The sequence below is a fragment of the Adiantum capillus-veneris genome, chromosome 24 (assembly GCF_014529385.1).
Source record: "Adiantum capillus-veneris isolate H3 chromosome 24, ASM1452938v2, whole genome shotgun sequence".
NCBI classification, from domain to species: domain Eukaryota; kingdom Viridiplantae; phylum Streptophyta; class Polypodiopsida; order Polypodiales; family Pteridaceae; genus Adiantum; species Adiantum capillus-veneris.
Window position 1 is genome coordinate 49,047,986 of NC_140954.1, and position 24,784 is coordinate 49,072,769.

At 41.5% G+C, this 24,784-nt stretch overlaps 1 protein-coding gene across 1 annotated transcript in view; it reads right to left on the reverse strand.

Moving 5' to 3' along the window:
- LOC147426338 (small acidic-like protein) overlaps window positions 1-9,710 on the reverse strand; it is a 90,890-nt gene extending 81,180 nt beyond the window's left edge. Inside the window, exon 1 of the mRNA XM_086497891.1 lies at window positions 9,525-9,710. Within this exon, the coding sequence (XP_086354017.1) occupies window positions 9,525-9,608 (84 nt within the window). The 5' untranslated portion in view covers window positions 9,609-9,710. The remainder of the gene's footprint in view (window positions 1-9,524) is intronic.
- Window positions 9,711-24,784: the final 15,074 nt, after the last annotated feature.

Consider the following 24,784-nt stretch of genomic DNA (forward strand, 5'->3'; position numbering starts at 1 on the left):
TTAAAGAGAATTCTTTATTAGGGAGAATCTTTTTACAAGCACAAGAACCGGAGAAAACCCCTCCGTTCTAAATCTCTGATTCGATGGTCGTTCCTTCCCGTAAGGGAAATCCGAGGGACAAGCTCTCAATCCTTTTTCTGTCTGTACTCGGAGTTGAGACTCCGCAGACAATTTCCGAATTCCGTTTCCGGAATTCCCAAGCGTAGGCCGAAGCCTTCTCGCTTCTCCTTCGCGATGAAGTACTTGCAAACACACACGCAAACACACGACAACAATTCGTATGGCGAATCCACAATAAGTACTTGTCGCTCTTGCACGAGAAAAGCGACTTCCGTGCTTCGTAGTCTCGCGATCTCTCGCGTCTTCTGGCAGCAGAGTCTTCTCTTGTTGGCGCTGGCAACCTCCCTTCGGTGAGGGCATGTGGTGCTTTTATAGCTCCTTCACCACGGCACGAATAGCTGCTCGCGGAGAGATCACGGCCTTTTTTTTTCAAAAAAAAAATCGTTCTTTTTTTTTTTTTTTCTCTTGTTCTACCCGAAATAGGGAGAGAGAATTCGCTGGCTAGTTTTGTTGCTTTATTTTCTAAGTGGCTACCCACTTATTAAGTGGACGGCCGGCATATTTTTAAAATTGGTCTGAACTTGCCCAAAAACTCAATAAAACCTTATAAGTTAAAATCAATGCTTTCACAACACTTCCCAGGCGTCCCTGGATGCAACCACATGCACGAATGCAATGCAAACATAGATTCCTCGCGGGAAAGCGTTTGCTCTTCCCGGAAAACTCGTTCAAATTTTCTGCTTTTTAAGAAAAGCTTCTCAGAACCCATCTTTATTCTTGTGCTTGCGTCTTTACGCGTATTCCTCTTTCTAGTTCGGATTTCCTCTCGACTATGGATATCCCTTTTCCGATGCACCCGTCACCCACCTTGTGACGCATCAGGAATACGCATCACCTAGTCCTTTCCTACCGAACTTACGGTACAATCCCCTTCACGATGCTCTATGTCACCCATCCTATGACGCATCAGAGATGTCCGTTCCCGGATGGTCAGATACTTCTTCCCGATGCTCCCTCTCACCCATCCGATGTGACGCATCAAAAGTACCCGTTCCTGGTGGCCTTACAGATATTCTCGTTCACAATGCTATCGTCATTACTTTGAATGACGCACTAGGAATACTCTGTACTCGGATGTCTCCAGTGAGAAAACCCTCTCACTTGAAATTCCAATAATTCATTTAGAATTATTTTTCCTTGATGTTCCAAGCGAGAAAACCCTCTCACTTATAAATCCAATAATTCATTTAGAATTATTTTTTTGTCAGATAAAGCCAATTTAGCAACATCCCTCTCACTTATAAACAGTTGTCCTCAATTGTAGAGGTCCAACTGAACTGCCGGGGAGAAACCGGAAAGATTCCAAATCTTGCTCAATGGTGAGTTGAGCTAGTCCTTTCTCAAAAGAGAACTTAAAAATTAAATTAAACAAAAATTCAAGAATTCAATACTTACCTTACCGCTTCATGTCCTTCCTCTAGTACCTCGAGGATATCCTTCACCATTCATCAAACTTACGAGCCATGTAAGAACTCGTCATTCGCGTCTTTCCAACAGATTGGAAGTTTCCTCATCCGAGAATCTGTTAACTCAATTCCACCTTCTCAATCCCAAGAAGAATAATCCTCCTAGAAATCAATCTAGGTATCTGTCTTTGCGCATAATCCTGCGCTGTTAGTCTAGAGGGTATTAAACGTCTTGTGTCCTCCCACATAGGGAATGCTCAAGTCATAGAGCATTAAGCTCGATCTCTTTCTTCCACAATTTGCGATCACCTTAAAGAAGGTTCTTGTTCCAGGCCGTCGCTCAACGTAGGCGGACGGTTCCAGGCCGAAGATTCCTTGTGCACGACAGCACTTCCTTCCAATCGTTTCCTCCTGCAAGTTATTACCACCAGCAGTGATTTCCCGACACCCATTAGCGTCTCTTCCTTACAAAATCATAAAAAATGATTCACCTTGCGAGCATCAATGACGACTTGCAAAATCTCAGGCAGATAGGATTCTAGCCATAGCATTTTCTGAACGTACGTTCAAACCCGGTTCACAATAGAGCGAACCCTCTTTGATTCTCAGGGATATTCTCCCATATGTAATTCTTACCATTTTGAAACGGTTGGCGAACTATATTCTTACGAACATAATAGTTCGAATTTATTCCAGCAGCGTGTAAATGCTACTTGACCTGCTCATGGAGAAACATATACCGCAACCAAAAGTTGCTACTGTAATGGTAAAAGCACATAGAGTACTCAATGATCGACGACCATCGGAAAACCTCTTCTCCGTAGATTCCTTCTACCAAACACATCTTAAATAGAGATTCTCGTGTCGGAATATTCTTGCCCGCAAAAAGGCGCTCAAGAGAGTATAACAAACTCTCGTCCAGTTCCTTGGCATAGGTCTACATCTTCGTGTGTTATCCATGTACTCAAAAGTGTACATAATTCTTAAGCTGTGTTAGAGTTTCAATGAACCTGGGAAATTACCTTCCCTTCGTAAGATCCTTAGAGCAAAGACGCTCAACTTGACGATCCCTTGGCTCGATCTTAGAGCAAAACCCGCTCATCAAATAATCTAGGATTTCAATCCTTGGATTCCTCGAGCACAGGCCGTAGTCGTCGCTTGTTCCTTCCCTCGTAAAGAGTGTTCATTCACTTGTGCAAAAAGCACTACCATATCTTCCCTTACAGGGTAGGGGGTGTGGGCTTAGAGAGTATTCAAGCTTAGTGAAAGCTTTTCTTGGTTGAAAGATCTGAATGGTTCCTTTCTTTCGGGCGTCCTACCCGCAATAGCAGGTAATTTGTTTGTGAACTACCGGATACGATATCAATAGTTGACCTTCCGGATGGTTGAGCAAACAAATTCATCTCAGAAAACAATGTTTCAAATTGATCCTACTCTCATAAATACACGAGAGTGATTGTCCTGGTCAGACACATGCATATCTCGTGCATAAAAGCAATACGCATTTTATGAGTTCCTCAAAGATTTAACTTTGATCCAAGACCTGCCCTCTCACTTAAAGTTTGAGGGTCAAAAACTCGGGAGTTAGATTGAATTCCCTTACTCCAAACTTTCTCCGGATAGCAATGTATCCTTCGAGGAGAGGTAACAAAAATTCGTTGTTTCTGTGTTCAATGGTTCTCGTCCCACTGCGGGGATTGTATTCTATGTACATCAAGGTGTACACTTTCAGCTTTTATTGTTGACTCCACCATCGGCTGCAAAGTATCTTGCAGATGGGTTTACAAAATTCGGGCAAAAGTCCTTCGTTGAATTTCTTCATCTTTCCTTCCTCAGAGAGGGTCAAGAGTGGAGCTACCTTGGCAAGAGTGAACCACTACTTGCTTGGACTTGCTCGTATTTCTATTGGGCAAACCGATCCCAATCTTCTTGGATGCCTTCCTCAAAGCGTAGAGGAAAAAAAATTCAGCCTTGAATTGAATCCAAGTCTTGTTGTAAGTTCCTTGCAAAGCTTTGGTATACCACCTGTGAACTACCGGATACGAGATCAATAGTTGACCTTCCGGATGGTTGAGCAAACCAATTCATCTCAGAAAACAATGTTTCAAATTGATCCTACTCTCATAAATACGCGAGAGTGATTGTCCTGGTCAGACACATGCATATCTCGTGCATAAAAGCAATACGCATTTTATGAGTTCCTCAAAGATTTAACTTTGATCCAAGACCTACCCTCTCACTTAAAGTTTGAGGGTCAAAAACTCGGGAGTTAGATTGAATTCCCTTACTCCAAACTTTCTCCTGATAGCAATGTATCCTTCGAGGAGAGGTAACAAAAATTCGTTGTTTCTGTGTTCAATGGTTCTCGTCCCACTGCGGGGATTGTATTCTATGTACATCAAGGTGTACACTTTCAGCTTTTATTGTTGACTCCACCATCGGCTGCAAAGTATCTTGCAGATGGGTTTACAAAATTCGGGCAAAAGTCCTTCGTTGAATTTCTTCATCTTTCCTTCCTCAGAGAGGGTCAAGAGTGGAGCTACCTTGGCAAGAGTGAACCACTACTTGCTTGGACTTGCTCGTATTTCTATTGGGCAAACCGATCCCAATCTTCTTGGATGCCTTCCTCAAAGCGTAGAGGAAAAAAATTCAGCCTTGAATTGAATCCAAGTCTTGTTGTAAGTTCCTTGCAAAGCTTTGGTATACCACCTGTGAACTACCAGATACGAGATCAATAGTTGACCTTCCGGATGGTTGAGCAAACCAATTCATCTCAGAAAACAATGTTTCAAATTGATCCTACTCTCATAAATACGCGAGAGTGATTGTCCTGGTCAGACACATGCATATCTCGTGCATAAAAGCAATACGCATTTTATGAGTTCCTCAAAGATTTAACTTTGATCCAAGACCTACCCTCTCACTTAAAGTTTGAGGGTCAAAAACTCGGGAGTTAGATTGAATTCCCTTACTCCAAACTTTCTCCGGATAGCAATGTATCCTTCGAGGAGAGGTAACAAAAATTCGTTGTTTCTGTGTTCAATGGTTCTCGTCCCACTGCGGGGATTGTATTCTATGTACATCAAGGTGTACACTTTCAGCATTTATTGTTGACTCCACCATCGGCTGCAAAGTATCTTGCAGATGGGTTTACAAAATTCGGGCAAAAGTCCTTCGTTGAATTTCTTCATCTTTCCTTCCTCAGAGAGGGTCAAGAGTGGAGCTACCTTGGCAAGAGTGAACCACTACTTGCTTGGACTTGCTCGTATTTCTATTGGGCAAACCGATCCCAATCTTCTTGGATGCCTTCCTCAAAGCGTAGAGGTTACAATCCCCTTGAGGTGTTTGGTCACATGCCTCACCTTCGATGCTTCTCAGAAATTGCCGTTTGCAAAGGCAACTTCATACTGTCAAATGAAAGCGGTAGCTTTCGGGGCATATTCTCTTTCGTCAAAAGTATCAAACTTGATCGGAGGGTTCTGAGGTCTAAAGACCTTCTTCATATCCTTCCCAAGATGACGGGATTTCTTGGCTATGGTTTTGGATTGATGTTCATGGATATCTTCTGAATTCTGAAGGATCTCGAGCATTCCGCTCCTTGGATTCTCTAGGTTCTTGAGCATCATGCTCTTGTTGCCTTCTCAGAGAATCCCAAGTCTTGTGTCGACTTCTTGCAGAGAGAAAAAAAATTCCAACTCTGCGAGGTTTTTCCTACAGGACTTAGGTTTCCGCCTACTTACTTCTCTCTTGGCTTGTCATGGCTTCTTCCCGTATCTTCCCAGAGTCGTCCTCCTTTACAGAGAAAGAGAGGAGACCATGCTCTGATACCACTGTCACAAACGGGAGCGCATAACAATATAAAATATACTCAAATAAATAGAATTTATCTCTTATTATTGAAGCCAAAGGATATAGAGAGAAATAGATAGAGAGAGAGAGAGAGAGTGAGAAGATCGACACAGTACTGGGGACCAGAAGATGGTGCTTCGTAGTCTCGCGATCTCTCGCGTCTTCCGGCGGCAGAGTCTTCTCTTGCTGGCGCTGGCAACCTCCCTTCGGTGAGGGCATGTGGTGCTTTTATAGCTCCTTCACCACGGCACGAATAGCTGCTCGCGGAGAGATCGCGGTCTTCTTTTTTTTCAAAAAAAAAAATCGTTTTTTTTTTTTTCTTCTTCTTCTACCCGAAATAGGGAGAGAGAATTCGCTGGCTGGTTTTGTTGCTTTATTTTCTAAGTGGCTGCCCACTTATTAAGTGGACGGCCGGCATATTTTTAAAATTGGTCTGAACTTGCCCAAAAACTCAATAAAACCTTATAAGTTAAAATCAATGCTTTCACAGCACTTCCCAGGCGTCCCTGGATGCAACCACATGCACGAATGCAATGCAAACATAGATTCCTCGCGGGAAAGCGTTTGCTCTTCCCGGAAAACTCGTTCAAATTTTCTGCTTTTTAAGAAAAGCTTCTCAGAACCCATCTTTATTCTTGTGCTTGCGTCTTTACTCGTATTCCTCTTTCTAGTTCGGATTTCCTCTCGACTATGGATATCCCCTTTCCGATGCACTCGTCACCCACCTTGTGACGCATCAGGAATACCCATCACCTAGTCCTTTCCTACCGAACTTACGGTACAATCCCCTTCACGATGCTCTATGTCACCCATCCTATGACACATCAGAGATGTCCGTTCCCGGATGGTCGGATACTTCTTCCCGATGCTCCCTGTCACCCATCCGATGTGACGCATCAGAAGTACCCGTTCCTGGTGGCCTTACAGATATTTTCGTTCACAGTGCTATCGTCATTACTTTGAATGACGCACTAGGAATACTCTGTACTCGGATGACTCCAGTGAGAAAACCCTCTCACTTAAAATTCCAATAATTCATTTAGACTTTTTTTTCCTTGATGTTCCAAGCGAGAAAACCCTCTCACTTATAAATCCAATAATTCATTTAGAATTATTTTTCTGTCAGATAAAGCCAATTTAGCAACAGTGACTTTCCAACAAAAGTAGGTAGGACAATTTTGCTAAGTTAATATATAAGCAAACCCAAGTTGGCACTTTCTGGCAGAAGAGGCAGCAGGAGCTTCCCGCTCGACAGGCAACTTCTCAGCAGTACCCCCCCACAGCACCATCGCCAGCAAATCCCGCTTCCATCCTTGGCGTTTTTACCAGATCCTCACCTTGGCGTTTTCCCCACAGCATCAGCCTCGCAAGATCAGCCTCATTATCCTAGCGTTAGCAAATCTCCACCATCGCAGGATAACTCAGCTTTGCTAGCGTTTTCTCACAGCAACCCACTAGCGTTTTTGGTCTCAACAACCAGCGTTTTTGGCAAGAGTTACAGATTCAGCCAGCGTTTAGTTTTCAGCACTAACCTACAGCAGATCCTCGCAGTTTTCAGCCATGACACAGTAGCAGATTCCCCCCCAAGACGGTTGCAGATGTTCCCCCATTTTCAGCCATAAAAACGCAGCCAAAACAGAGAATTTCAGCCACCAAAACAGTCCTCGAATTCAACGATTAGAAGATCCTAGATTTCAGCCATCAAGTCGTCGTCGTCATCGTCGTCGTCGTCATCGGCATAGTCCAACTTGCACCAGTCCATTGCATACGCATTGTACACCTTTGTGCAATCAAAGAATAGACCACTCTCGCCGACGAGAGTGGGGCCTTCGGAGGAGGGTTTTACAACCTCTCGGGTGTCATATCTCTTTTGTCTCCTTCTCTCAGTCTCATTCACTTGCACGCACAACATCCACTCACTTTGTTCGTGATCACAGCACTCTCTATAAGACGGAAAGCTCTCTTTCCCTAAGAACTAAAAGGAACCTTGAGCAGTAAAGATCACTAATCTTGAGAAAATACAACATTCATTCCGCTGCACCACCTAACATGCATCCACTTGGTGGCCACAACTGGGGTGCCATGGTAGCTTCTTCATCGACTTGGTCTCACTATTGATGTCCACTATGAGCTGTAGAGAGGGTGTTGAGTTTTGGCATCTCAAGTGAATTGTGATCCCATTATTTCTTTTGGATTTTAGGTATTTAGTGTGCTTATTTGTCAAAGTTTGGGTAGGGCAATTTACTGAGGTTGCTACATAAGCAACCCCTTGCCTCCATTGAATACACATTCAGTTATTCATTGCCAAGGTTGATTGGTTCAAGAGACTCAGACTCTCTCTCTCTCTCTCTCTCCGCTTCCGCATCGTCGAGAGAGTGGTAGAGATGTATAGAGAGAGAGAGAGAGAGAAGAGCAGAATGACACCCGATGGGTCCCAACCAAATCTCTCAAGGGCCCCCCATATTGTTACCGATGTGGTATTTGCTTTAGATTGCATAAATAGAATATAAACACATGGCATACCTCAAGTGCAAACTATACTGACTCAAATGGTGAATGTCACCGCGGTAACTCTTCAAGGTGAATCACCTCTGAATCTGATTTAATACACCTTTGGATCCGTCTCGATGATTGCGGATGGCCACCAAGGGGTAGATCAATTGTTGAATTGTGCTCCCGATGTGAGAGGAATGAAGGGTTGAAAACGCAGATCTCAATGATGCCGAGGGTAAACAACAATGGGAGCACTCAATGTCGACGAAGGAATGGCTGAGAGAGGCTCAATGGGCTGCTGAAAGGAAGCTCTTGGATGTTTGAACCAAATGCGAAGTGAGGATAAAGTATAAGGGAGAAGTATAAGGGAGAAGTATCATGTATCACATAAGTTAAAAGTAAAGCGTATGGCATTATACCATATGAGAAGCACCACAATTTCATGGTTGATCTTTTTGGGCGTGCAACACAAAGCTATGGGAGTAATGAAAAAAGATGCCATTATTTGATTGTTGTTTGGTTTGGCATGCTCTTCTAGACACTTATCAAGAATGGGGCAAAGTTCAGCTCAGACCATTTCCTTTAAGTGTGCATTAGAACTAGATATATGGGATGCTACGACATCTATAATAATAACATTTATGTAGCTATTGGCATATAGGAGCACACATAAAACATTGATTGTATAAGTATTGGAAATAGCGGTCGGAAGCATTTACTAGGAGGATGGATTGAGTGCGGACAGAGGGAGACGCAGGTGTAATGTGAGTTGGTGCAAGTTGAAGCCATAAAACCATTTGAGGTATCCAGTAGAAGAACAAAAATTTCTACCCCCAGCAGATCGTCTTGAAGGTAATGAATTTCTTTTTATGCATCGTAGATTCAAAAAGAATAGTGACCCTCCTATATTGGAGGACAACAAATGTGACCCTTCAACACCGGAGGAGAAGCATGTTGTAAGCCTTCAACACTAGAGGAGGAACCAAGTATATGGGGAGAGGACACGTTCCTCACGATATATAATAACTAGGTGAGGATGGTATCACCTCTCCGCCATACATACGTGTGGTTTTTCTTTTTCTTTAGTGGGCACGGCATGCAAGCACGTAATACATTGTTAATGATCTTTTGAACCAATGTTTGTAAAAATTTTTATTACTATTGACATCTGCTATTGATTTTTTGCAAGGTTTGGCGGTTGGCAACTTGTATACCCGCGCTTTGGGATGAATTTTCAACACAAAATACAAGTACATTACTTCCCTCCCATTGGAGCATATTCTATACATCACGAATGTGACACCATTCTCTACAAATCAATCATGGCACACTAGTTTATAATTTTGAGGATTGTAACACATGTGTAAACACAACCCATATCATTGAGGGATTACTTACAAATCAATCATGGCACGCTAGTTTATAATTTTGAGGATTGAAACACGTGTAAACACAGCCCATATCATTGAGAGATTACTTTGATTTATACTCAGTTTTCTTGTATGTGCCACCTGAAGTGGAACATAATGAAATGGGTGTATCCATTCGTCCAAAAGGCCCAGCCCCCCTCTCTCTCTCTCTCTCTCTCTCTCTCTCTCTCTCTCTCACACACACACACACACAAAAGATGCAATACAATATTTAGTAGGACCATACCTTATCGTTCTTCTTGACGCCTGCATTGGCTTTCCAAGCTTTCCTGTTTTGGTGCTTCGGAGGGCCCTTTGATCTCGTAGACATTTCGCGGGGCAGCTGCAAATTCTAGGAGCTGTCGCGATGTAAAGGAAGGACAATGTGTATGGCGTTTGATAAAACACTTCTAAGGGTCACTCGAAAAAATTGCTTTTTGCAGCATTTGATAAAACACTTCTAAGGGTGGGGAGTTTGATTGGCTTCAAAAAGGCAAGTATCTGCGGCACCCAAAAGATGAGGAACTCTATGTGCAAAGATATGTGCATCTCTATGCATACAACCGACAAGCATGTTGAGCTCAAGAGCAGATCCGTTGGCACTTTTTGTTGTCTCTTGCTGCCACACCGATAGTACCGTCAAGGGGTGGGTGTGTGTGTGTGTGTGTGTGTGTGTGTGTGTGTGTGTGTGTGTGTGTATAGCTGTTTTACTTAGATAATTAACACACCAATGAACAAGAAGTTCAAAAAGATGACTGGCTAAAGATGTTAATGTAAAGATAAGTACAGAAACAACTCGGTCTTTGAATCATAATTGTACAACATAATAAGAATGAAGTATCATTCCAAATGAATTTGTACAAAGGTATCAAAACTGTCACAAATGAATCATTCAATGCTTCTGAAGTCAGACTACAGCAAGCTAAACCTCTTTAAGCCAAGATAGAATTCTCACCTGCATCCATATAGTCAAGACAACAAATATGTTAGACTTGGCTACATATGGCAGGCTTCAAAGAATCTATCAGTTGTTATCCATGTCAAACTTAAAAAAAAGTGACTAGCTATTGTCCTGCATATTAAAAATCTCCATCATATTACAAATAAATTTAGCTTCTTGTCATATAATATCTGTTAATGTAAAAAATGTCAACTATTCCATATCATTGTAAGTAAAAAGCTTTTGCAAGCAAAGCTTAGCTAAGTAATTTTATCCTAAAAATGTGTTCCGATGTCGAGCCCTTCAAAGCAAAAAATAACCATGATTATCTTTTGACCAAGCAAGCCATATCCAGAGACTAGGTAAAAACCAGAGGAGTGTATTGTAGATCACTTATCCTGCCAGATCTTGGCAGAATCCGTAATACGTATGATTATCCAAAAACTAACAAATCATCAGTAGCAGTTGGGTTAGTTTTCCAAGTATTCCCAGTACTATCATATGCTATCAAAGCAAAACATGCTAGGACCAAACAACTATCATTATCAGTTGAGAGCAACTATATAACCGTTATCTTGAGTCATTTCCCAAAGTAGCTTAGTTAACTCGGTGTCGGTTCTAAGAAAAGAATCCACCAGAATGTGACCCATAACATTTTGGTAGCATAACAGTGAGGCGGTCCGGGGCGGGCAACAAGAAGAGTGGCCTCTAAGCACCCTTCTAGGCTCCCGTGCTACTCAATTGGGTTGGGGTTGGAAAAAACAACAAACACACACACAAATCCGCAACCTAACCCTACACAAATTTGGGGCACCACCTAGTTTTGGATGCGAACTATGACACGTAGAGAGAGAGAGAGAGATAGTGCTCGGGCTGCTTTGAAATATATCGGCAATGATCAAGCAAACACAATTATATATGTAAGAAAGAGAGGGAAGGGGGAGGGGTGCTTGTTGCACTAATACCTTCTTACAAATCTGTCATGACCAATGAAAGTGAGATTAGTATTTGTTCAACATAGCTTGAGTAAATTACACCACAACACATCACAAGAAAAGCCACCCCAATCACTGTCTTAAGGCCAGGGGAGTCCTCTCCACCCTGTCGCCCTCTTACAGTATGTGGGATTTATGGCTAAATTGATGACAACACCCAGAGACAAGCTATCAAGAACTTAAATAAAAAACACCAAGACACTTACACATCATTGTTGTCCATTACTTCACATTGGAAGAGAGACAAGGTATCCAAGCTTAGTCCAAATCCACCCTCCTTGATTCAGCAAATGTTGGCTTACACTAATAGGAGAAATGATAGATTTCCTACTCTCAATTGAATGATCAGTCTCTCTCTTACAATGGCATAGAGTTTCCTTGCTAATCACCCCTATTACAACACATGCATATGCATAAGACAATGAGCTTTCACTCAAGAGCTCCCTCTAGAGAGGTTGAGCTTGGCTTTTCAAGCTATAGCATAGTGCTCTTGCTTATGGCTCCCCCTTTTTGTGCTAGCTACACCCTCTTTTTATAGCAATTTTGAGGGCTAGGGTTACTCCTCTAACCATGGTTGGGTTAGATTTTCAGCACTTATCTAATTTCTTTTGCTTTGGAATTATCAAGAAGTTGGTGGGATAGATGAAGAAGAGAGAGAGGAGAGAAGTGGAGGTGATAGGATTTTTCATAGTAGGTTAGTGTTAGTAAATTAGTAGAGTTAGTATTTTTATTGATTTACAAATGGAATTGGATATTTACAATGGAAGTATCCATGTAGGATACAAATAAGGAAGAAAAAACTCTTAATAGGTAAGAAAACATGGATTTCTTACAATGTCGATGCTCCAAGTGTCTTGAGTAGGGTCAATTTTGACGCTTGTTGACGGTCCACTAGCTTTGACGGTACATTTTTTCTCCACTCTTGACCTTCCTTGGGAGTCAAGGTAAGTGAACATGAGTAATCAATCACCATGATGCTGTCTTTCAAGAGAAGAGGCTGAATTTGTGGTTTTTTTGATACATATGGGTAATATGGAAGAGAATAAATGAGACTAGGTGGTCAATTTTGAAATGGAAGTGTGTGTAGGAGACATGAGTTCACCATGGATTCTCTTATTCTTCACGGTTGAGAAGAAGGTGAGTAGGGTGCAAAGAGGAGTGGTGAGAGAGGTGGGGATGATGAGTGGAGAGGTGTGTGTGAAAGAGGAAAATGGTAAAGTGGAAGAGGGAGTGTGGCTGCATAGCATGGGCAAACTGGGGTCCATCAATAAAATCATAGCTCACAGCTCGTAGCTCAAAAAAATATGAAAAAATTTGAGGTGAAAGTTCAGCTCACGAGCTACAACTTTTGTTTGTATCACCTTTTCAAATTCGGGGAGCATGTGATCTTTAAAAATTCAGCAAAACCGACTGTTTTTTCCACTGCACAAGGTCCTTGTGAGGTCCTTCTTTGGATGATTCTTTTGAATACCTCCAAGAGTGAGCTCCCCATGGTGCATGCATGTATTCCACTTACCCTTGACCTTATTTGGTAAGTCTATAATTGAAGATATTGTTGAGATCATGATATAAGTGAATAGTACAACTAAGAAAATCAAATATTGAGGGGTCTAAAAAAATATGTACATGTCAAATATAAATAATATAGGTGGAAAAAATATAAAGGGGTCAAAATAAATCTCTCTCATTATAAGTCTACCATAAAAAGATGAATATTTTTGGTGGTCTAATTTATGAGAGTAATAGAGAATAGATATAGGAAGGACAAAATCACAATAGTGAAAAATATACACATAAATAAAACTAGTTTTTTTGGATTTTTGTTGAGATGGAGTTACACCAAAAATAAGAGAAGTTTGTATGAAATTATTTTTATATGGAATAAAGAGTATGCAAAATGGTAAGAAAAAGTATGGTAATGATGAGTCAATGTACATAGCATAAATAACACACCATAGGTAAAAATATTTAAATAAATATCAAAATAATTATGAAAAATATTTTTATTTAGGCCCTATATACAATGAAATATTTACACACAAATGGGCCATAATATACTTATATTTTTTTATTTTTTTGGCTCAACCAGCCCAGTGACTAGCTAATTGAGGATTTTTAAGAAGATATGGGAAAAGTCCCCTAACTCACACACGCCTATGTACAGTGAAATGGTAGGGATAACCAAAATGTTTGAGTGATTTGATAGGGTGAGGTAACTTACTATAGCAATTATGGAAAGCCGAAAAACGGCTATCAACAGCAGTGCCACCAAGCTTTCAACATAAAATTAACTAGGGTTATCATTCATCCAAAACTTAAACCTGATGTCAATAAGTTAATCAATACTGTGCAGGAGGTAATGCATTTTTTTATTATATTCCTATAATGAGTTTCTTTTGAAACTTTAGTAAGAGTTGAATCATTAGTCCAGAGAAGTAACTCGAGAAGTATCAGCCAGAGCCTCATTATACTCATACCGGTTAGAATCATTTTTTATGCCCACATTTAAGTGATGTTTTAAAGGCAGTAACATCAACAAGAATAAGATGGTGTAAGAAAGACCAGAATTAAGCCAGGCAACCAGGTAATAAGTAGAAGCCAGGTAATAAGATTGTAAGTCATCATCAGAGCCAGATCCGACTATCCCCAACCATACCCAAGAGAGTAGGATCTTGTTTTTTTTTAAAAATCCAGGATCATACCAAAAATCCAAGACCCAAAAACTAGCTGGTGGCCAGTAACCAGGCAGTATAGTTTACCAGACAGTGGGCAAAATTTTAACACATTTCTACATTCAGTGAGCAAGACTGGAAGCTAGAAAAAATAATCATATTCTTTCACTATGCCGAAGTAAAAAACCTGTCATCATTCTCAATAGAGCAAGATATTTCTAGACCTCCTGAAATTTTGAACGAATGTGGAACTAGTGAGCAGCAGTAAACTCACAAGAGTCTCCTAGGAGCCAAGATAGGTAAAAATCCAATGACAGCTATAACTATAACTATCAGAATATGGCAGCATTCCAGTAGCCATAAAATCCATGCATAACCAGCACCACCACCAGGCTTTTAGCCTTTATATTCGCGATCTGATTGAAAACAAATCTAAATAGTATATATATGATAAATTTGATGTCATATTCTAGCACAGTAGCAACAAAACAACTAGAGTGAATGTATGTAATCAGTACCATGCAAAAAGAAGGCCCCATTTGTGAAAATCATGTATATCATCCCAGCTCTATTTGATGGAAGAACCAGAACCATCTACTATTCAATCACACCTAAAATTAAGCCTGAAGATGTAGAGTCTATGTATAACCAGCTAGATCAGGCCAAGTATAAGCTCCCCCCCTTTTTTTAAATTGTGAATGTAACATAGCCCACTACAACCATTAGAAAATGGTAGTATGACCAGTATCTCTCCTTCCATTAAATAGAAAAAGCATGTATAACCAACACCCCCACCAGGCATTCAGTCTTTATATTCACCATCACTTTCAAAACACCAAAATAATAACCATATGTATGAAAAGATTTGACGTCATCTTCTAGTAAAAAAGCCATCAGAAAAATGGTCCCAACCTGTGAGGCACCGGGCGTCCAACACCATGTATTCAAGAGATGAACCAATAGAACAAGCACCATTCCTTCCAAACCAGCCGATGCAACCCAGCAACTACAAATGAAAAGAACAGAACCTCGTCTAAGTGAGGGGAAGAGCCCCTCACCTTATATGGTAGAGGAGGCAGGGAGGATGTACTCATATGCGGGGGTGCTGCATCAGCCGAGAATCATTCATCCTTAACAGCTACACGTCCCTCCAGGTGAGGTAGGTAGAGACCTAGAGCTAGGTAACCCTAATATCCAACTCGGTTAGCAGAGGAGATGTTATACGCGCCGCAATATAATGATAGAAATGCATCGAATAAAATCACCACACGCCCAGGTAAGGGCCTTAAAAGGGTATTAAGTGAAATTGGTTGGAGCTAGGGTAGGAGCTGATACCCATAAAGTAGCATTTTATCAAACCATGCACAAAGTAGGTTAGCAATACCCATTCCAAGTTCTTTTGGAATCCTTTAGGCTATGAGTAGGTATACTATGGTCAGCTATTGTGATAAAGTGTAAGTGTGTGTGTGTGGTGGTGGTGGTTGGTGGGGGGGTTGCAAAAGCCTCTTCCTTGCAACCCCCCCCCCCCCCCCCCCCCCCCCCCCCATCTAAACCTAGACTTAGTAAGTAATCATGGCAAGGTACTAGAGAGAATGCTCCAAGGATAATGAACCACATGTAAACTTAACCTAAAAAAAAAAGATGCAATAGTACCTTGAATAAACCAATGGATGGAACACCGAAAACAAATGCAGCAACAAAGAACCATTCCAAACACATAATGTCAAGCAATTCAATGCTCCAAGATACAAACCTGTGTGGCTATCTAGAGCCTTCTAGTATCCCTATGGCCATCTAGCCCATCCATTGGACTTCACCTCCTAGCTATACACACTTATAGTGTGCTCTACACATTCTATCAGTACATGCCACGAGTGTTATGTAGTCCCACTACTATAGGTGCCATTTCTATAAAGATTTAGAATGGAGATTATGACGTAATGCATTGTTCATGATCTTTTGAACCAATGTTGGTAAACTTTTTTATTACTATTGACATATGCTATTCATTTTTTGCAAGGTTTGGCGGTTGGCAACTTGTATACTCGTGCTTTGGGATCAATTTTTAACACAAAATACAAGTACATTACTTCTCTCCCATTGGAACATATTCTATACATCAAGAATGTGACACCATTCTCTACAAATCAATCATGGCACACTAGTTTATAATTTTGAGGATTGTAACACAGGTGTAAATGTTACCATATACATGTGGTAGTGATGTGTGTGAACACATTAGGACCACCGGGGCATTTTTTCCCACTTTAGGAGGTTTTTTCCCCTGAGCATTATATATACGCCCATCACGCTAGGGCTATCCATATTTCCATTGCACACTAAGTTTTATAGGCCTCCGTTTCCACTACAAGTACCTTCTCGCACTCCGAAGGTGGCCACACAAATCCCAAGCCGCAAGATCTCCAAGCCCTCTCCGCTCCTTCTGCTCTTGCCTCTTTGAGTGCTGCAGCTTATATTAGCTTCTACAATGCAGACTACTTAGTTTGGCTTTCCTTGATTCGGAGCACATTTACGGAGAAGATTGCTACATCTTGCTACATCTCGTTGCTCATTTCGGCCTCCGTTTCCACTACAGACAGTACTGCACAGGCTATTTTGTCATTTTGTGCAGAATTTTTGTCAGTGCCGTTTTTTGCATAACAGGTGCCTTACAGTCTTCTACGATTTGTGCTATATAGCACGTGTTGTTCCCGCTCCGTTTCTCCTATTTTCGGGCAGTTTTCACATCAGGTGCAGCATTTACCATGGCTGACAACAACAACACAGATGTGTTCAAGATGTTTGCTGATGAGGACAAGTTGGATGGGGACAACTACCCTATGTGGGCTTATATGATGCAACACGTTCTTCTGTCAAAGGGCGTCTGGAACATTGTGCAGGGCATTTATGTACGTCCTGGTTCTGAGGATGTAGGCGATGTTGAGGATGTTGCAGGTCTTGCTGCAAGAATTGCTGCTGTTAGAGTTGTTTTGCCTACGGTAGAACAAGCTCGTTGGGATGTTAAGGATGCGCATGCTCATGCATTGATTGCGTTGTCTGTGAAGCTCACCATTGTTCCTCACATTCGTTCAGCGAAATATGCAAAACAGGCTTGGGATATTCTAGCAGGTCTTTATGCAAGCCGCAATGAGGCTAAAATTGCTTTGCTGTGAGGAAGATGATATGGACACTTTCCTTGCTAGTGTCAAGGATATCAATGAGAAACTTATTTCTGCAGGTGAAGTCATTTCAGACAGTTCCCTTGTGCAGACTGTTCTTGATGCCTTACCAGATTTATACCAGACTTTTGCTAGTACTTGGAGACTTATGACCCAAGGAAATCCAGAAGTTGTCATGTTTGATGCATTATGCACATTACTGTTGCAAGAGTCACTTTCCAAAAAAAACAGGACTAGGCAGCGTGAATTTGAACAGGCTTTTATTGCTTCTCAAAGAAAGGGTGGTAATAGCAATGCAGCCACTTCTTATGGTTTTGCTGCGAGTGGCAAAAATTATGTTCCTAATGCTTCTGCTGGCAACACTTCGTCTAGAAATTTTGGTGATAAGGGCAAAAAGAAGATGCATTGCCATTATTGTAAAGCTAATGATCGCTTGATCAAGTCGTGTCCTAAGTTGAAGGCCAAAGAGGCTAAGAAGAAAAAGGGTGGTTCCACTGCAAATGCTAGTTCCGCTACAAATGCAGCCATAGTTGAGTCTTCTGTGAAAGGAGAATGTGATGCTGATGTTGATGCAGAATGGGCTTTTAGCACAGAGTGCACTTACAATCCTGCTGTCCATGATGCATGCTTGTCAGTAGCTGCAGATTCACATGTGTGGTATTTCGATAGTGGTGCTACAAAGCACATTACCTCACATCGTGAATTGTTTACCTCTCTCGAGTCTGTCCCTCATGGGAATTCTGTCACTTGTGCCAACAATGCCTCTTATCCGGTTCAGGGAGTTGGAAAGATTGTGCTTACTGCTGCAAATGGCAGTCCCTTCACACTTGTTGATGCACTTTATGTACCTAGGATCAAGAAGAATCTCTTGTCTGTATCCGCACTTGCTAGACTTGGACTTGTAGTCAAATTTGTGGATGACAGATGTACGGTTCATGATCTCAGTTTTGGTGATGAAATTGTTGCATCTGGGCTTTTGTGCCGTGGGCTATATAAGCTCACTTTGTATGACAAGTGTGGAAAAAATTTTGCAAATGCTGTTCCAGATTCAAGGGCTATTTCAGATGCAAAACTTTGGCATGAACGTTTTGGTCATCTCAATTTTGCCAGTTTGCTACGTTTGCAGAAATCTGATATGGTTGCTTCTTTGCCGCCTCTTGAAGCACCTGTCAAACATGTTTGTGAAGGCTATATTTTGGGTAAGATGCAGCATTCTAAATTTCCAAAGGATGGTTCAGTTCGGGCCAGATGCAGGTTATAGCTTATGCATAGTGACGTTTGTGGGCCCATGCAATCTCCGTCCTTGGGAAATTACCTGTACTTCGTGAATTTCATTGATGATTACTCCAGGCATGCATGGGTATTTCCGCTTAAAGCGAAGTCCGAAGTTTTTATGTGCTTCAAACAATTTCTGGCTATGGCTGAAAATGTCTTGAAATGTACTATGGGCACCCTCCGTTCCGATCGAGGGGGGAGTATATGTCTCATGAATTGAATGCATTTCTGGCTAGTCATGGGATAAAACACCAATGTACAGTGCCTTATACACATCAGCAAAATGGGGTTGCTGAGAGGAAAAACAGGTCACTGACAGAAATGGCACGATGTATGGTCAAAAGTCAAGCTTTGTCGCATTCTTTTTGGCTTGAGGCCATCATGTGTGCCACTTATGTACTTAACAGGTGTCCTACAAAAGCTTTGTAGTCTATTACTCCATATGAAGCATGGCATGATAGAAAGCCTTCTATTTAACACATGCGTGTTTCTGGATGTTTGGCATATGCTTTGGTGCCACAAGTGCAGCGTAGAAAATTGGATGATAAGGTTGTCAAATGTATTTTTGTTGGTTATAGTGCTGAAAGCAAAGGTTACAGGTTATATCATCCGCAAACAAAGCGTATTCTAGTTTCACGGGATGTAGTGTTTGTGAAAGATTCTGGTCAGCCCTTGCTGTCATGTACTAGAGACAGTAATGTAAGCTCACAGGATATTTATGACACTTTGTTGCCTCTTTTCAGTGGTGGAAATACGAATGTGAGTTCCAATGAGGCAAATGTACAGCCTATGGGGGTTTCTGAAAATGTTGTAGATCAGCCTATTACTCATGTAGATGTACATGATGTACTTGATGAGGAAAGGGCTGAAAATGAGCAAGCTAGAGGTATGCCAAAATGGCTGGTGCACACTTTGCGTGACAGTAAATTGGATGCACCTTTGTCTAGTCGTACTCGTTCAGGCTCTCGCCATGCATCTTATGCATCAGATTGTTATGCTTTGGTTGTGTCTAGCTTACATTATGTTGAGGAGCCTCTGTCTTTTGATGAAGCACATAATTCAGAAAATTGGATGGTTGCCATGCAATCAGAATATGATGCACTTATAGAAAATGACACATGGACTTTATGTGATTTGCCTCCTGGCAAAAAGGCCATTGGTACGAAGTGGGTTTACAAGTTGAAACGCAAGCCGGATGGTGAGACCGATCGCCATAAGGCTCGCCTTATTGCAAAGGGTTATGCACAACAAAAAGGCATTGATTATGAAGAGACTTTTGCTCCCACTTGTCGTATGACTACTGTGCGTTTTCTATGTGCATTGGCAGCTCATTTTGGTTGGGATGTACATCAATCAGACATTGTTACTGCTTTCTTGAATGGTGACATATTTGAGGAAGTTTATGTAACACAGCCTCGCAGTTTTGTCATAAAAGGACAAGAGGACAAAGTGTGCAAGTGTAAGAAGGCTTTGTATGGGTTGAAGCAATCTCCTCGTGCTTGGTATGAGAAAGCTGACACTCATTTGGTTAAACGAGGCTTTCGTAACAGTCCAACAGAAAGCACATTGTATGTAAAGCGTGAGGGTGATGTATTTCTCATTGTGGTTCTTTATGTTGATGATTTGCTAATCACTGGACCAAATGAGAGACATATTGCTGAATTTAAGGCTGATTTGAATGCTACTTTCAAGATGAAAGATTTGGGGCTGTTGCATCATTACTTGGGTATACAGTTTAAGTAGTGTGATGGTGGTATTGCCTTGTGTCAGAAAAGTTACATAGAGACATTGCTATGTAAGTTTGGACTTGAGGATTGCAAACCTATTTCCACTCCCATGGAAATAGGTTTGAAGTTGAGTCTACATGATGTTGGCGATCCTGCTGAAGTCACTCTTTACGAAACTGTTGTTGGCTGCCTCATTTATGTATGCAACACGAGGCCAGATATTCAGTTTGCAGTCTCATAGGTCAGCAGCTTCATGCATAGCCCAGGGTCTAAGTATTGGCTGGCTGTCAAGAGGATTTTCTGCTAGCTTAGTGGCACTTTACATCTTGGCTTGTTTTATCCCAAGGGGGGATCATTTCCGCCAAACTTACATGCTCTTTTGGACTCAGATTGGGCTGGTTGTTTTGACACGCGAGTGTCCACAAGTGGTTTTTGTTTCATGCTTGGCAGTTCATGTATATCATGGTTGAGCAAGAAGCAACCTACTGTGGCCACTTCGAGTTGTGAGGCTGAGTATAGGGCAGTCTTCACAGCTACGGTTGAGTGTGTATGGCTCAGACGCCTTATGGCTGATTTGGGTGTTGGACAAGACACTGCCAACACTATCTACAGTGACAGTCAGAGCGCATTGGCAGTTGCGAGGAACCCAGTTTTTCATGCTCGCACAAAGCACATTGAGGTGCATTACCACTATATCAGGGAGAGGCTCTCAGCAGAAGAGATCAGCTTGGCTTATGTGCCAACACAGGACAACCTCGCAGATGGTTTCCGCAAAGGCATTGGGCTTACTTCCCTTTGTGGACTGATCATGTCCTCAGGGCATGGCACTCCCCTTTACTCATGTGCCAGCTCTCGTTCACCGCGTCACTCCAGGGGGGATTTGTTACCATATACATGTGGTAGTGATGTGTGTGAACACATTAGGAACGCCGGGGCATTTTTTCCCTCTTTAGGAGGTTTTTTCCCCCGAGCATTATATATACGGCCATCACTCTAGGGCTATCCATCTTTGCATTGCACACTAAGTTATACACTCTTTTTTGTGTGCCTTGAGCTTCCTTCGTCTTCTCCAAGCTGTGTGCGTTTCTCTGCAACCCTAATTCCAACAGTAAATACAACCCATATCATTGAGAGATTACATCAATCATGGCACACTAGTTTATAATTTTGAGGATTGTAACACATGTGTAAACGCAACCCATATCATTGAGAGATTACTTTGATTTATACTCAGTTTTCTTTTATGTGCCACCTGAAGTGGAACATAATGAAATGGGTGTATCCATTCATCCAAAAGGCCCAGCCTCTCTCTCTTCTCTCTCTCATTTCTCTAATCTCCATTCTAAATCTTTGTGACTTTATTTCTATAATCTCCATTCTAAATCTTTTTTCTTTTTAAGTGCTCAGTTGAGCTTGAATTGTATCAATCGACGAAAGTTACAAGCAGCCCTAGCATATCCTTTGCACAGAGAACTCCATAAAAAATACATTGAGGGGCGTTATTTCCACGACTAGTCCTTCTTGAGAGGTTTGCAATTCCTATTCCTTCTACATTGGATTTTCCACTGGCATGAATCCAGAACATCATTTTTGTCAAGAGGCTCGTATTTCTTTTGAAAGAGTAGCTCGTTCCTTGATTACCAAGATGCTCTCAATATTGTAGCTCTTACTATGCAGATGTCTATCAGAAGATCCTCATTGTCAATGCGTCTAGAGCCCAAGGTCAGGTCTCGTCTAAAGAAGGGAGTTTCCAAATGTGTGTACACCCAACCTGCAGATTCTGCCCGTGAAGACTCTGATTTGAGGGCATCCCCTGAATAGGTGAGTGAGGGTTTCGTCTGGGTGCTTGCATCTCACACAAGAACCTTCAGCCATGCCTCTTGCTTTAGTTTTAACTCCGGTTGGCAAGAATCCAAAGATTACTTTCCAAAGGATGTTTCCAACTACTTGACTCCACTTACTAACTGCCCACTTTTTGGACCAGGTCTTGTTGAGGTGTTCTACCCAGCCCTCTAAAGAGCAAAGCATTTCATAAATTAATTTGGTCTTGGGCAAGCAGAATATTCTTTCACTAGGCCACTTCCAAGTTTTCCAATCAAGCGATGTGGAGCAAGGAGCAAGGGTTAGGCTTGAAATTTTTTTGAGTAGTCTTTTGATGAGGATCCTCCTGGAGTGAGAGATTGTTGCACTGCTTTAGATGCTCCAAAGAAATCGAGTCCCCTTTTTATGATTCCAAAGCAAATCCAATGTGTCAAATCCCTTGTTGTTAAGATTCCTGGCTATTTCAATCCAATGATCATTAAGGTCCGCCTTCCACAATAGGATCCCAAGGAGACCAATGTCTAGCCATACCCTTCTAGTACCTGGTCTCTTCCTTCCACATGAGCACATCAGCGGCTTTACCACATTTATCAATAAATTTCCCAATAAATCCACCAAGCTGAGTCTTCACCCCGATGGGGGGGAGAAGTCTATTTTGTATGCTGATGTTGGACCATGAACTACCTTTAGACCTGTGCCATTTTCCTTGCCATACAAGCCCAACTCTCTTCTAAGATGGCAAGGGTGCAAAAATATTAGCGCTTAAAGCTAGATCATGGGTGACAAGGTCCAAGATCCACCTTGCACTTTTGGTTTAGCAATGGCTGCCCATTTACCCCATTGCCATGGTCTTCCTGTAGATAGTTTATTTCTCCATAAAAACTCCTTGATTGGCTTCAAGAAGGACTTCCTTTTTTTCAGGATAGTTGCAAGAAGGGTGATGTGAAGGTTATGAAGAAGGTATTAATTATCGTAGCTCTGCAGTGGAAAGGAATCGAGATGAATTCCCAACGCTTCATTTTCTTTTCAATTCTTCTGAGTAATTCCTTCACCAACAGGCACCCCTAAGTGCCAGAAGATGTTCCCTCTTTTGAAAATATCCCATGTCCAACATGCAGCATAAAAAATTATCTTCTTTCGACAAAGAAATAAGTCTTGATTTTTCTATGTTACATATTGGGACCCTGATGCGGTGGTAAAAACGTGAACAATCTCCAAGGCTTTTCTAACATTATTCCCTTCTGCTTGGAAGAGTAATGAGTCATCAATGAACATCTTAATAAGTAATTTTTTACCATTCTGGATTTGAATCCCTTTGACCTCACCTTTTGTCGCTACTTGCTCCATCACAGCAATCAAGGGGTGGGTGCAGGTAGCGAACGAAAGCGGTGCCAAGGGGCACCCTTGTCGAATGGATCTCTTGACATAAAAGCAGCCAACTATTCTTGAATCAAAGAGCAATTCTGAGGAGCTCCCTTCCTCAAGAGTACTTACCGCTTAACACATCTGTGGGCCAAACCCCAAGGTCTATAGCATTTCTTGCACAAATGACCAAGTAATCCTATCATACGTCTTATCCAGTTGCAGTAAGATACATTCCTAATTCTTGAACTTGGCATATTCCATACCAATCATGGCCGCCAGGATGTTGTCATAAATCAATCTTAATAAATCCATGTTGGTAGGGAGAGATAATATGTGCTAATATCGTGGTCATTCTTTCAGCAATTAGTTTAGCCAACACCTTGTACACCACTGTCATCATTGTGATAGGTCTCCAGTGCTTGAGTTGAGAACAAGCTAATTGCTTGGGAATGAGCTTAAGTATACCTGATTAGATGGGCAAAGGTCAACAGTCTCCATTCTAAATCTTGATTGCAACCTTTAACCTTCTAGGTTCAATGGCGTGCAATTACTTAGCACTTTAGTGCTAAAGAACGTATACTAACACCTTGAGATCTCCAAAGATGATAAAACGTTTGCTCAAGGAGTTAAGTTTTAGTGACTTACCTTTGTTAGCCTTTTAATGTTTATCCACTAAGCTTCCTTATATCCATGCCAATAAATTGCTTATCCTTTTCTTTTTTTTCTTTTTCAAAACTCACAACGGTGAGTGGATTATATTATCAAAGCCAAAAAAATACAATTTTTCTATCATGCTCGTGGCGAGCCATGACATCTTTAATAGATCATAGCTACATCGGTTGATTGGGTGCCACCCCCCTTGATAGAGAGAGGACCCACTCCCTTCTGCAAGAGAACTAGCTATAGCTTCGTCACTTGCCTTGTTCCACTCATCAGCGTTCATCCATTTACCCAAATAGAAGCTGACCCAGAAAAAGTTAAGGCTTTATTGCTTACGGATCCGTCCAACAACACAAAGGATTTGGCATCATTTGTGCATAAGCTCAGGTACTTGTCACTTTTTTTTTGGATGTTATGTCAATATGTGTATCCTCTCCAGAAATTGAGTCAAAGAGTTCAAGGGTTTGAGTGGAATGAAGACATGCAACAGGCTTTTGATGGTATCAAGGAGGTATCGTGTGCTTTACCAACAGTGAGTCCTCTCGACTTGCAATCAATTTTCTATGTATCTATTAGTGTGCGGTCAGTAGCTTTTGGGTCGGTTCTCTTACAAAAGCAAGGAAGGAACTTCAAGCCAGTTTGTTTTGAGAGCAAGATGAAGAATGTAAGCAAGTTCTCCTACACAGAAATGGAACAGTGGGTATTCGCCTTGGTTCTTGCTTGTGGCAGGTTCAAAACCTATCTGTTGCCCAAAAAGTTCTATGTGCTCACCACATCGAATCTTTTGCCGGATGTAGTACAACATTTGAAGCCTAGCAAGTGCATCTTAAAGTGGACTTTGGAGCTTCAAGAGTATAACTTTGAGTTTAAAGT